Here is a 15,205-nt window from a genome sequence, read left to right as displayed (position 1 = left end):
CAATTAGTACTCTTCTTTATCCTCCTTGTGGCACTGAAATAAATTTTAAAATGATCTTTTTTGCAGGGAATTGTAAACTAAGATATATGCTTATTTTGGGAATGATTGAAAAAGATGTAGCTTATAAATGCAATGTAATATTAGTGTATTGTAAAAAAATTATTAAGCAGATGGTTCTCCTGAAAATTTGGAGAAATTTATATGAATTAATGTGTAATGAAATAACCAAAACCAGGAGAACAATTTATATGAGAATATTGTAAAGGCAAAAAAAACTTTAAAAGACTTAGGCCCTTTAATTAATGCAATAACTAACTACATTTTTCATAGTGGAACTTCTAATAGAGAAGTAATGGACTCAGAGTGCATATTAAGATATATTTGGGGGGAGGGAATACAGTCAATTTGTTTTGCTTGACTATCCATATTTTACTTTTCATTAGTATAGGAGAAAAAAATTGGGAAGGATAAAAATCATATTTCCATTGATTAAAAAATTCAGTTTAATTTTTAAAATAGTTGTTTTATTTCTTATTGTTGATATTATATTTAGAAAGAAGGTTCTGTTAAGGAAATATCAATCTTTATTATAAGTATCTCCAAAATCATTGTGGAGTTTGTCACTTTTGAGTTTGTTTTTTGATGGTTCTGAACATTAAAGTGAGTCCATGTTCCTTAAATATACATCTGATAGAAAAGAAAGACCATTCAGAGATTTGTGGCAAGTGGGGGAGGAGAGGTAACTTGTTTGGTATTAAAATTAGATTTGTAAAACCTAAATGGAATTAATGTCATGTCATGGATATGTGCTAATAGTGGCCCTTATGTGCTCTGGAACTCAGAAATGGAAGCATTCCTTTCTAAAGATATGTAGATTTCATCCCCTCAACACCATCCTTACCTCTTTTATCCTTTTAATCAATATTATAGTCTATTCAAGAAACATTTACTTAACTTCCTATTATATATAGACCAGTATTCTAGACATTGAAGAAAGATGATTTAGTTTAATAAAATATAGTACTTTCCTTTATAGAGTTTACAGTCTAGTAGAGAAATGCATAATACTTGTGTGTATACTTCAGTGAATCCATGATCTCATTTAATGTGAATCCTGATTATAAACTATCCACAAATTTTTCATCATGTATGATTCTCTCCCATATTCTTATAACTTAATCATAAAGACCTTGCCCTACATCTTTTAATATTTTGTAAGTGGTATTTACGTTTTTATTATTTCTTTGTCCTAAATACACAAATAACATAGTTGTAATACAAAATAGTACCTTTATTGAAAGGTACTATTAAAAGTACCAAGGAAAACAATTATTTGAAGGTGGGAGAAAGTAAAGCACTGAACTAGAAAGAACAAAGATGGCTTCATAATGAATGCAGTAATTGAACAGAAATTATAGTCAAACTATAGTCAAGCTGTTGTTTTGTTCTCTATTTTTACTCTTTAGGGGATAAAGATCCTTTGATAACAAATCCTTGCTATGATGGAAGCCATGCATGTGATATAAGAGCTCAGTGTCTGGTGGGAACAGGACTAAGCTATTCATGTGAATGTACAACTGGCTACCAAGGAGATGGAAGAAATTGTTTTGGTGAGGAATTCTTCATCTGTCCATTTGGCTTTGTGTTTTGTAGAAGCAAATATGATTTTTCTTCAAAAATTCTCCTTTCCTCAAAAAAAGCAACAATGCTGTGTGGAACTGTTATTGATGCCAAGAACAATTCTTTTAAAGACATTATACTCTGTGAATAATATTTAAGTGAAAAGTTTTGGAAAATTATTTTTGGCTGGGTACTATGAAAATGGAACATCTGCTATTTTTTAACATTCCTGAAAAAATTTGAGCTTAAAATGTTATATTTTTAAAACTATTTTATGGACCTTTTAGACTGATCAGCAAAAAGAGTTTTCACCATGTTTTAACATTCACATACTTTTATTGTCCTTCTCTTGCATTCCCACAGCTATAGTCCAAATACTATTCATTTTTCCCCCCCCTTGAGGCTGGGGTTAAGTGACTTGCCCAGGATCGCACAGCTAGGAAGTTTTAAGTGTCTGAGACCAGATTTGAACTCGGGTCCTCCTGAATTCAAGGCTGGTGCTCTATCCACTGCACCACCTAGCTGCCCCTATTATTCATTTTTTAAATTAAAATCTTTAGATATATACTGTTTATTTCTGATATGTACACAGCATTTGAAAAATGTTTAAACTCTAAAATAATTTCCAATATAATGATAGTTGGAAATGTGAAGGAGGTCAGGAGAAGAGACTCCTCAAAAAACAAATTCAAATATTTAATTCATTCTTAAAATACATATCTTTCTAATTATATTATTTTTAAAATTTTTACTTTTTCTAACTTTTATAAATAAATTATCTTTCCTGAGATTATTCAATTCAATTAAGAATATTAATTAAATGCTAAGGCGTTTTTCTTTGAATTTTAATTTAAATTGAAATTTTTCCCACTTTCTTTTATTTAGATGTAAATGAATGTACAACAGATTCCCACCTTTGTGGTCATAATTCTGTATGTGTCAACTTACCAGGGAGCTACAGATGTGAGTGTCAGAGTGGTTATGAATTTGGAGAAGATAAACATACTTGTATTTGTAAGTCCATAATAATTTTTAATTTTGCCTTATTTTTGGCCAAAAATAATAATTGCTTTGATTTTTAATTAGTTTCTCCCTAATTAACTCTATAGAACTTTTCAGAATCCTCTGAAATACACTTGTGAAATTTACATTGAAATTGTTCAAAATTGTGATTATATTCCAATATTACAATTTTTCTAACTAGATGCTTTAGAAACCAAGTTACTGAAAGAAGACCATTTATCTAACCACATATGTTATTATTTGATCATCTGCCAAAATCCTATAATAACTTCTTTGTAATAGATGTTTATCACTTTAGACTAAGATTAAGAATTTCTCAAATGAAAATAAAGATGAAGCCATAATTTTAAAATATCCTTTCCCATTTATCCATTTAAGGATCTCAATTTGTCATAGATATACCCTTGCTTTAGTTCCAGTAGAGAAGTTACACTTAGGAAGAATAGCATTAAAAATGGAAGCAAATTCAAAGTTCAAATCCTATTTATGAAGTCAAATTACATTAGAGAAAATAAGAAGAGAAACAATTTGGTCTAAGGAGTTTGTAGGATAATAATATTAGTGAAGTTTCATGGCACAGGTACAAAATATTTTTAAAGAATTAATTTTATCTTAGTTATTTTTAAGAATTATGTCTTGTTACCACTAGACCTTAATTATTTCTGAATATATAAGCTGACAGTGAGTAAGTGGTGAAATGGATCAGGGACTGAAATGAAGAAGGCTGAAATCAAAATCAGATCTTAAATAGTTATTAGCAAAGTGACCCTGAAAAAAGCATTTAATTTCTTTCTAGCTCAGTTTCTCCATCTGTAAACCATCTCTCAGAAATTTTGTGAGCATCAATTGAAAAATTATTCATAAAATACTTAGCATAGTACCTTTCACATAATAAGTGCTTAATAAATTTTTTTCTTCCTTCCTCTGTCAACTTTAGTAGGCATGAGAAAGGAACATATAGGAATCCAGAATAAAAAAATTGGGTACTGTGTTTGATATAGAAATAATAGGATTATGCATCATGCTTTTTCTCTATGAATCAGAGGTGTCTAACAAACTGATAGATTTGAATAAAAAATAATAATAATTTTCAGAATTAGACCATAACTACCTAATGAAATTTGGTATCCTTTCTTTTCTTTTCTCAGTAATTGCTTCATCGTTCAACCCTTGTGAAGAGGGTAATCACAACTGTGCTTCTATGGAAAGGGCCCAGTGTATTTACCATGGAGGCAGTTCTTACAGCTGTATTTGTCTTTCTGGTTATGTTGGTAATGGGCATGAATGTACTGGTAAGCACAGGCAAATCAACCCTACTGTAAGAAAGTTACATTTTAGCTTTCTGTCTTCATATACAAGCCATATATCTGTAATGTCTAAATGATTTTTATTTGCTTGTACAAAAGGGAAAGTAATAATGAGGTAAATTATCTCAAATAAAAGATGCACAATAGAGGGGAAGTTATGGGAGTTGGGGAGGGGAAGGAACATGAGAACCTTATTCTCATTAGGATTGGCTCAAAGATGAAAACCATCTACACTCAATTGGGTATAAAAACCTATCTTGCCCTGCAGGAAAGTAGGAGAAGGGGATAAAAGAAGTGGGGGGAGGTAATAGAAGGAAAGATGGATTGAGGAAGCAGTAGTCAGAAGCAAAACACTTTTGAGTATGGACGAAGTGAAAGGAGAAAAAGAGAAGGATAAATGGGAGAGATAGAACAGAGGGAAATACACAGAAATCACAATTGTGAAAAAAATTACAGCAAGTTTCCTTGATAAGGGCCTCATTTTTCAGATACATGGAGAACTGAGTCAAATTTATAAAAATAAAAACCACTCCTCAGTTGACAAATGGTTAAACAATATGAACAGGTAGTTTGAACAGGCAGTTTTCAGATGAAGTGATTAGAGCTCTCTATAGTCATATGAAAAGATCCTTTAAATCACTGCTTATTAGAGAAATGCAAATTAAAACAATTCTGAGGTACCACCCCACACCTATCATCTTAGTTAAATATGATAGAAAAGAAAAATGATAAATATTACTTTACCTAGCTTTCTCTCCATCCTCCTCTTTACTGGCTGACTTCCCTGGCCTTCTTTTATCCCAGCTAAAATCTCATCTTCTTGGAAGTCTTTCCTAATCCTTCTTCATTCTAATTTCTTCCCTCTATTAATTATATAGCAAAAAATAGGAAATATGTGTATATGTATCTATGTATTTGTTCATATATATGGATATATTTGTATAGATAGTTAGATAGATATAGATATAGATATGTATATGTTTGTATATATGGATATATTTGTTTATTCTCTCCCCCTATTAGAATGTGAACTTCTTGAGAACTTCAACTATCTTTTATCTCTTTTTATATCCTTTTGGTATAGTATAGGTCTCTTGCTCATGGTGGTTGCTTAATAAATGATGAATGATTAATTGATTGTAAAGAAGGTGTAAACCCAATTTGTGGCCATGAGAGTGGAAGAGAGGAGAGAAATTTAGAGGATAGAGTCAACAGAAATTAGGAAATAATTCATAAGGAGGGAGAAAGTGTTTAAAAGCTTTGCTTTATCCTGTAGGAACAACAGACTTAGTATTATAGCGATTGTCTCAAGACCATGATTTTTCTTATGTACTGAATGTGTGTGCTAGGGTCAGAACTCTGAAAGGGTGTACTTGAATTTAACAGGGTGCTTGTAGTTAAGTACTTACTGGGTGTGAGATGGTGGTTCTCTAAGCACATACTTGATGTAATGTAATGATGTGGTCAATCTAATTACCTTATACTTAGTGTAATGTGGAGATGTGATGGACTATAACTGGGCATGCCCAGTGTGGCATTGTAATGTAGTTGTGCTAGGATATTTAAAGGCGTCCCAGAGATAGAGGGCTCTCTCAGCTACAGGGAAGACTTCAGGCTCCAAACTCTAGAGTCCAGACTCCATCTTTGACCAGCCACATGTCTTCTCTCCCACTTCACTCCCCCACTAAGCCCAAGGCCTCAGGCTGATCCTGAAGCCCACCAGAAAGCTAGCCCGGACATTACACTGGAATGTAAAGGTCCGGAATTGTAAACGTCCAGTTATCTCTAAGTTGTCCTTGGGGACTGCCATCTCAACTCAATGCCAGACTAGACTCTTCTTCTTCCAGAGTGCTGTCCCAACTCTGTCCTAGAGTAGACTAACTCTTTGCCCTCCTGCCCTCCTCTTTTATCCTAGCAGAGATTGTAGTAAGAACTCAATGGGGCTTGTGAGAAAATACTTCAACCAATGAACTTGCTCCTTTTAAAGGTTGTGTAAACTTCTTTTCAGAACTCCTTTTAAAGGTGTAAACTCCTCCTAAAGGCCGGAACTAAAGGTGTGAATTCTGAGCCAGAGAACTGTCCAGACAACCTGAGTTCTCACCTTGTAATCCTAACACTAGAACGTATCTGAATTGCATTCAGTTGCTTCTCTGGGAGAATTTCTATTCCTAAATCATGTGAAATAATTGCTAGCTAGCACGGAATCTCAAAATTACAAGGAACCTCAGAAAACAAAGAAAAAAAACAACAAAGCACCCAATATATAATTCTCTTATTATATAACAGATATATATATATATATATATATATATATATATATATATATATATATATATATATATATATATATATATATATATATATCTGTCTGCTATAAAATCAGACAACTGGTCCTTAAATACTTGTGTGAAGATTTCCAATACCAAAGAAGTGCTAGAAAGCACAAATTTTCCTTTCCACAACCTTTTATCTGGTTTTTCCATGATCCATGACATAATTCCCTTCAGACTTTGAGTATAATAATCTTAGGAGGAAATAGTTCACTGGTGAGGTCAGAATTCTTCACATTGAACTGGACCTACAAGGCTGCTTCTCAAAAGCAAAACAAGCATACCTCTTGTTTCAGAAGATCTTACTTCCTGTCATTGTAGTGAAACCATCTACATTCTAAAGATATTAATTTCATTCTTATTAACTTCATTCTCATTCTAATCAATAATTTTTTTCAGATGCAGGGGTCAGGATGTGTGTGGGATGGTGGGATGGAGGGGAGATACCTTATGGTGAAAAGGAGGAAGAAGGAGAAAGAGGAAGAAAAATAAGCAATTCTACAAAACTAACCAACACATCCATTTTGAGATGTTTTTTGAGAAGGCTTATAAGTCAGGCATTTCTTCCATTCAAGTAGTGTTCCATTTTCATTAATTACCAGTAATTAAAATGTAATTTTGATTATTTTGAATACTCTAAGAAATTATAATATATTGCCTTAGGGCAGTAGTCCTCAAACTTTTTAAATAGGGGGCCAGCTCACTGTCCCTCAGTTCCTATAGTACAGGGAGGGCTGCACTATAGTAAGAACAAAACCTCACACTGTCTCTGCCCCTCAGCCCATTTGCTATAACCCAGCAGGCGGCATAAACGTCCTCAGAGGGCCACATTTGGCCCAAGGGCTGTAGTTTGAGAATCCCTGCTTAGGGGATGGTAGGTTTCCTTTCATTTGGAGATGTTCAAGCAAGGAATAGATGACTATTCCCTGACAGTTGCCATCAACAATAGTTGATAGTATTCTTATTAAAATACTAAATTGGACTATGACATCTGGGATTCCTTATAGCTCTTATAGTTCTATTATTGTGAGTTAATTAAGATTTCTGGTATTCCAGAAGAATGTTTTTGTTTCAATTCTTGTTCTAAATTTTTCTGAAGTATAATATTATACTTCCCAGATTTAATAATTAGAGTTGAGTTTAATCTATTTTAGATCCTGTAGAATATTATAATCACCATTATAATATAATTGATTTAGAAGATGGAAGAAGCTGGTTTATACCAATAACAAAGCTATTTTGTTATTGCTACTGTATGAAAAACCCTATGGGAAATTGTTTAGTCTTTTGCTCCATTCTCCTCAATTTGATTTCTGAGATAGACTCCAGAGCCAAAGGGTTTAGGATTACTGATTTATTATCAGAACAAAAGCCCCCCTCCTAAAATCAGGGGACTACAAAATCATATTACATCATGATATCTTATCAGGGAAGGGTATTGGATACAGAGAGAATCAGGGAACAAGGAAGTGGAATTTGAGATGAACTTTGAAGGATGAACAGGCAAAAAAAGGTGAATTATATGAAAAAGATAAAGAAATTTTAGCTATTTTCATGCTCTAAGACAACAATATCCCTAACAAGGTAATATCCAATGAACTAACAGCAGAGAGGCCTCTCAATCAGCAACAACTTCTCCACCAGCTACCACTGGTGGTGTGCCAAAACCAACCCATGGGCTTGCAATGGAATTCAGCTCTGTCCTTTCCCTATTTTAATGCCTTTGGAAAAACAAAAGGTAGAAGTTTCCTCTGGATTTGGACAACAGTGCTAAAGAACTCCATGTTACTAGGAATATCAGCTAGAGAACTAAGGAACTGAAGGCCATGAGGCAAGATTTTGTGTGTGTGTGTGTGTGTGTGTGTGTGTGTGTGTGTGTGTACCTACAACAAAAAGGACTGTGATGAATTATGCCCCAGAAACCACTTAAGGAACAGACTAAGACTGATGAAAAATTAATTCTCTATATCATAGGAAAAGGATGAATACTTCTAGGGGTGGAGGCAAGTTGTAATGTTCTCTCTAAAATGTAATGTTCTCTGTTGAGGTTTTCTTGGGTCTCTGGAGGCAGCCTTAGTTTCAGTTCAGTAATCACCACAAGTTCGGCTGGGTGTTAAAATCCAAATCCTTTATTGTCTCCTTCAAAGTCTTATCTCCTTCACTTGGGGCTTGGCTAGTTTTCTGGAGGCCTTCTGGAGTCTTGGTTTCAGTGGAGAAGCAAAGGAGGAGAGCTTGCCACCAAGGTGGTGTGAGATGGGATGAATCTGTCTGAGTCCAAGGGCTTGTGCTCCAGCCTTCAACCTCCAGCCTTCTGTCTGTTTGTCTCTGAATCTCTGAATCCCCCTGGCTGAGGCTTCTAGCTTATATGCTATACATTGAGTACAAACCAATCATTATATCACTAGGAAACCATTATTTGTTGTAGGATTAAATCAATGCTAAATTAGATTTAACCTTTGTCTCCTCAATTCCACTCAGTGCCTTATTTCAAGTTCTGGCCCATAACATCTCCTTGTAGAATTAAATTAGATAACTATTGTCTCTGTCAATTCTACTGATTTAGTACCTTGTAAGAATCCTTGGTTTCAAGTTCAGAGTTCTGGCCCATAACACCAAGTAATAGAAGTGTAGCAGAATAAAGGAAGTTGCTGAGCTCACCCATCATATCCCTATGAGCAGTTATAAGGTAATTCACCAAATCAAAATCTGAAGTGGAAGAGCCAACAAAAGGTCAGGGAGAGATATTTTTTTCCAACTTAAAAGAATTTAGGGAATCAGAAGGTGACACTGGGGTGGGGGCTGGCCTAGAGCACATATAGGAGCAACACAATGTGGGCATTGGAAGTGACAGCAGGAACTCAGCAACTTTGGAAATTCTCAAATTAGAAATGGTTACGGAATTGAGCAACTGGTCAGAGTCTAGAGAGAGCCCCTCTGTTACCAGTAGTTATTGGGACTTTGGCAGCCCCATTGACTATATAGGCTTCTGGGTCACACTTCCAGGGCAGAAAGGATCGCTTAATTTCTCAAGAGAATAGGGGGATCAGAGGAGCAGTATCAGCAGGGGCCCCATAAAACAGCATTGCTTGTGGTTGTGATGAGGTTCAGTGCAGGCAGAGAGTTGTGGGAACCCCCTTCTGGTCTGCGCAAGTTCTTTGTAAATGAATTTACAAACCCGAAAAGTTAGACTGGCAAAAGAAATTTTTATTGGCACTTGGCATTGAGAAGTTAGCCTTTGCTAGGAAGACTGGCTTCCAAGTGGCAAGGTCCTGACAGAGAAATAAAGATCTAGCAGAGAAATCCTCTAGCCAAGAAAGAGAAAGTTTCTAGCAGAGAAATCCTGACAGAGATAAATAGGGTCCTATTAGGGAAATAGGTGAGAGAGATAAAGGAGGAGTAAGCTGAAAAGAGAATGTCTTTTCAGCAGGCAGAGGATTACAGCTATGCCAAGGAGAGAAAAGTTCCTTGGTGTGATTCCTGCTTTTGGCCCTCTGCAAGGAATTGAGCTCTTGGTGGGAGTTGGGAGCAGTTTGAGTTGGAATCAGAATAGAGCAAATTGAATGAGTGTCTCTGAACTAATCTCCAACTCAGTATTGGATAGAAATCTCTAGCTCAGGATAAGTAGGAGTGGTCCTGGACTCAACTAGTCCCACCAGATAACAGAATGAAACCACTTTACTTTAATCCCCTGGGGGCAAATCTCTCAGGACAGAGCTTCTTTGAGGGAGTTTCCCAAGCTTTCCCCCCAAAGTCCTAGAGAGAGAATGAGAGTTTTGGGGTTTCCCTCATCAGTTGCAAGGGAACAATGATCATATCTCATCTTGTATTGTACCCCTTAGAAAGACCAAGCTTTAAAATCCACAGACTAACTCTAAAAATAGCAGTATAAAAAAGCCTGAAGATCCTAATAACAGAGCAAAAACTTAATATAAAGTTCAAAGTTAAGAATTAGTCTGGAAAAATAAACAAGTAGCATATATCCAAATTGTTAAAGGGAAAGTTAAATGAGTTGCAGAATGAAATAGGCAGTAAAATTATTTTAGCAAGGAACTTCAATTGAATTCAATTCAATAACACATCTTCGGAGATTTAGAAAAGCTAGATATGATGTGGAGAAGATTTAGTAGGAATGGAAAAGACCATACTTTTTTCTCAGCTGTACATGGCACCTTCAAAAAACCTGACCACTTATTAGGGCATAAATATGCCACAGTTAAATGCAGAAAAGCAGAAATGTTAAATATACCCTTTTCAGACAATAAGGCAATAAAAATGATCTTCAGTAAAAGGGCTTTGGAAACATAGATTAAAAATTAATTGGTAACTAATCTAATCATAAAGAAAGAGTGGATCAAACATCACAGAAACAAATAATTTTATTAAAGATAATGATAATAAAGAGACAACATATCAAAATTTCTAAGATACAGCCAAAGCAGTACTTGAAGGAAAATGTTGTCATTAAATGTCATTTAAAAAATTGTCAGTAAAAAAGAAAAAGAGCAGATCAATGAATTGGGCATATGGATAAAACAAATTAAAAGAAGAACAGATTTTAAACCCCTAATTAAATAAAACGGAAATCCTGAAAATCAAAGGAGAGATTACTAAAATTGATAGTAAAAAAAATGTTTTAATAAAACTAAGAGAACTGACCTTATCAAAAAAATAAACCATTGGTTAATTTGATTTTTAAAAAAATTAACAATGATCAAAAATGAAAAAGATAAATATACCACAAATAAAGATAAAATTAAAATAGTTATGAGTATTTTGTCCAATTATATGCCTATCTAAACGCAGTGGATATTTACAAAAATATAAATTGCTCAAAATAAGAGAAAAGAAAATAGAATACTTAAACAAAAGATCTTAACAAAAGAAACTGAACAAGCATAAATGAGCTCCCTAAGAAAAAATCCCCAGGACCAGATGGATTTACAAGTGAATTCTACCAAAAAATTAAGGAACAATTGATTTATAAATGATATATATAGTATTAACAGCAATATTGTGTAAAGAACTATGAATAACTGCTATTCTCAGCATGCTTCAGTCAGCATTCAGAGGATATCAGTTCTTTCTCTGGAGGCCGACAGTATTTCATTATTAGTCTTTTTGGATTCTCTTCAGTCTCTTAGATCATTGTATTGTATTGCTGAGAATAGTTGTCATTCATAATTCTTCACACAATATTGTTGTTACTATGTTACAGTATTCTGTTTCTATTTACTTTTCTATGCATTGGTTCATGTAAGTTGTTCCAGGCTATAACAGTGAAGTGGTCAATTTTATTTTTATGATTTTCTTTTTTCCTTGTTTAGTTAAGAATTTCTTCCAAGTCACATTAGTAAAAGTTCTTTCTTTCTGTCTCCTTTGTTATTTTTTTATGATGTGACCTTTCATATTTATTTAGGTTTCATATCCATTTAATATAACTCTTTACCATCTTTGTTGTTATCTTTTGAGTCCTATTATAAAATTGTAATAAATTCTTCATTTTAGTTGAATAATGTGCAATCATTTTAGTTGCAATTTTAGTTGAATAATGTTCAGTTAAAACAATTTTTTTGTGAATTATTTTCTTAAAATTGTAAACAGCATGATAATATTTTATTGAAAAAATAAAAGGAAGAAGGTTGGCTTTGAAGTTCAATACTTAAGAGTAACTGCCATCAAAAGACAAGTAGTCAGAAAATGACCAATACGGATCAAAAAAAAAAAGAAATTTTTAAAAGAAAGCTTTTTTGTTTTTTATTTAAAAAGAAAACTGTTTAAAAACCTTGAGCATAGGGGCTATTGTCACATTGCATAGAAAAGTTGACCATGAAGTCAGAAAGACATGAGTTCAAATTTGACCTCAGATACTTGTGACCTATGTGATACTGGAAAAATCACATAACTCTGAATTGCATCCAAAGAATCACAAGCACACAAACCAAAACAGTACAACAATAACAAACTTCAGCATAAACAGATGAACCAATGTTGAAGATATTTAGGAGGAAATATGCCCTCTAGATTAGGTAAATCAATCCCAATATCTATGAATAAATATTATAGGATAAAGGAAAATTAACCAAATCTGTTGGGGAAAAAGAAATTGTAGATTTCCAAGAAAGCATGGAATCATAGTAATATTTTTCTGAATAGGTTAAAAGATAAATATTAAGGGCCAGAACTCTAAAAGAAGGATTCTTATAAGGTGTTAAGTCAGTGGAATTGATGGTTATTTTGTTTAGCATGGTGATTAATAATTCTCTAAATTCAGTACAATTGATTTAATCTTACAACAAATAATGGTTTTCTAGTGATATAATGATTGGTTTATACTCAGTGTAAAGCATATAAGCTGGGAGCCTCAGCCAGAGTCAGGGTAGAAAAGACAAAGAACTGGAGGCAGGAGCTCAAGTTCTTGAAGCCAAGGAGAGAGATTCATTCCATTTTAAGTCAGGCTCCTGGTGGCTCTCCTAGGGGATTGAGAGACAGATTCATTCATTCCATCTCACACCCTGTGATGGCAGGCCTGTCCTCCTGTATTTTCTCCACTGAAACCAAGTCCCCTCTGAAGGCCACGAGAAAGCTAGCTGAACACCAGGCAAGGAGACAATAAAGATTTTTGGACTTTTAACACCTGGCTATTCTTTTTTTTTTTTTTTTTTTTATTAAGTGCTTACTTTTTTTTCTTTTCTTTTCTTTTCTTTTTTTAAATTAATTTTTATAATTATAACATTTTCTTTGACAGTACATATGCATAGGTAATTTTTTTTTTTTACAACATTATCCCTTGTACTCCCCTCTGTTCCGAGTTTTTCCCCTCCTTCCTTCCACCCCCTCCCCCAGACGGCAGGCATTCTCATACATATTAAATATCTTATAGTATATCCTAGGTACAATATATATGTGCAGAACCGCATTTTGTTGTTGTTGCAAAAGAAGGATTGTATTCGCAAGGTGAAAATAATATGGGAAGAGAAACAAAACAAAACAAAACAAAAAACCAATGCTCTCAATTTACACTCATTTCCCAGTGTTCCTTTTCTGGATGTAACTGATCAATTGGAATTGGATTAGCTCTTCTCAATGTTTAAGATATCCACTTCCATCAGAATACATCCTCATACAGTATCATTGTTGAAGTGTATAATGATCCCCTAGTTCTACTCGTTTCACTCAGCATAAGTTGATAAAAGTCTCTCCAAGCCTCTCTGTATTCCTCCAGTTGGTCATTTCTTACAGAACAATAATATTCCATAACATTCGTATATCATAATTTACCCAATCATTCTTCAATTGATGGACATCCATTCATTTTCCAGTTTCTAGCCACTATGAAAAGGGCTGCCACAAACATTTTGGCACATATAGGTCCCTTTCCCTTCTTTAGTATTTCCTTGGGATATAAGCCCAGTAGAAGTACGGCTGGGTCAAAGGGTATGCACATTTTGATAACTTTTTGGGCATAATTCCAGATTGCTCTCCAGAATGGTTGCATTCTTTCACAACTCCACCAACAATGCATCAGTGTCCCAGTTTTCCCACAGCCCCTCCAACATTCATCGTTATTTGTTCCTGTCATCTTAGCCAATCTGATAGGTGTGTAATGATATCTCAGAGTTAATTTGCATTTCTCTGATCAATAGTGATTTGGAACACTCTTTCATATGAGTGGAAATAGTTTTAATTTCATCATCTGAAAATTGTCTGTTCCTATCCTTTGACCATTTACCAATTGGAGAATGGCTTGATTTCTTATAAATTAAAGTCCATTCTCTGTATATTTTGGAGATGAGGCCTTTATCAGAACCTTTAACTGTAAAAATGTTTTCCCAATTTGTTACTTCCCTTCTAATCTTGTTTGCATTAGTTTTGTTTGTGCAGAAACTTTTTAATTTGGTGTAATCAAAATTTTCTATTTTGTGATCAATAATGGTCTCTAGCTCTCCCTTGGACACAAACTCCTTCCTCCTCCACAAGTCTGAGAGGTAAACCATCCCATGTTCCTCCAATTTATTTATGATTTCGTTCTTTATGCCTAAATCTTGGACCCATTTTGATCTTATCTTAGTATGTGGTGTTAAATGTGGGTCCATGCCTAGTTTCTGCCATACTAATTTCCAGTTTTCCCAGCAGTTTTTGTCAAATAATGAATTCTTATCCCAAAATTTGGGATCTTTGGGTTTGTCAAACACTAGATTGCTATTTTTATTCACTATCTTGCCCTGTGAACCTAACCTATGCCACTGATCAACTAGTCTATTTCTTAGCCAATACCAAATGGTTTTGGAGACTGTTGCTTTATATAATACAGTTCTAGATCAGGTACAGCTAGACCACCTTCATTTAATTTTTTTTTTCATTACTTCCCTTGAAATTCTCAACCTTTTGTTGTTCCATATGAATTTTGTTGTTTTTTTTTAGGTCATTAAAATAGTTTCTTGGGAGTCTGATTGGTATAGCACTAAATAAATAGATTAGTTTAGGGAGTATTGTCATCTTAATTATATTTGCTCGGCCTATCCAATTCGTTGGCCCTCTCTTTCTCTATTTTATGCAAGTAAGCCTGTAGAGATATTAAACTTCCCCTTATTACTGCTTTGGCTGTATCCCACACATTTTGGTATGATGTCTCATTATTGTCATTTTCTTGGGTGAAGTTATTAATTATGTCTATGATTTGCTGTTTTACCCAATCATTCTTTAGTGTAAGATTATTTAGTTTCCAATTATTTTTTGGTCTATTTTCACCTGGCTTTTTATTAAATGTAATTTTGATTGCATTGTGGTCTGAAAAGGATGCATTTACTATTTCTGCCTTACTGCATTTGATTTTGAGGTTTTTATGCCCTAGTATATGGTCAGTTTTTGTATAAGTTCCATGAACTGCTGAGAAGAAAGTATACTCCTTTCTATCTCCATTTAGCT

The 15,205-nt window shown here is 34.1% G+C and overlaps 1 protein-coding gene across 1 annotated transcript in view; it reads left to right on the top strand.

Moving 5' to 3' along the window:
* NID2 (nidogen 2) overlaps nt 1–15,205 on the top strand; it is a 99,120-nt gene that overhangs the window by 47,434 nt on the left and 36,481 nt on the right. The window contains exons 9-11 of the mRNA XM_074290541.1: nt 1,467–1,610; nt 2,506–2,634; nt 3,792–3,935. Coding sequence (XP_074146642.1) covers nt 1,467–1,610; nt 2,506–2,634; nt 3,792–3,935 — 417 coding nt within the window. The remainder of the gene's footprint in view (nt 1–1,466; nt 1,611–2,505; nt 2,635–3,791; nt 3,936–15,205) is intronic.

The sequence above is a fragment of the Sminthopsis crassicaudata genome, chromosome 2 (genome assembly GCF_048593235.1).
Source record: "Sminthopsis crassicaudata isolate SCR6 chromosome 2, ASM4859323v1, whole genome shotgun sequence".
Lineage (NCBI taxonomy): Eukaryota > Metazoa > Chordata > Mammalia > Dasyuromorphia > Dasyuridae > Sminthopsis > Sminthopsis crassicaudata.
This window is presented reverse-complemented; position numbering and strand designations above follow the sequence as displayed.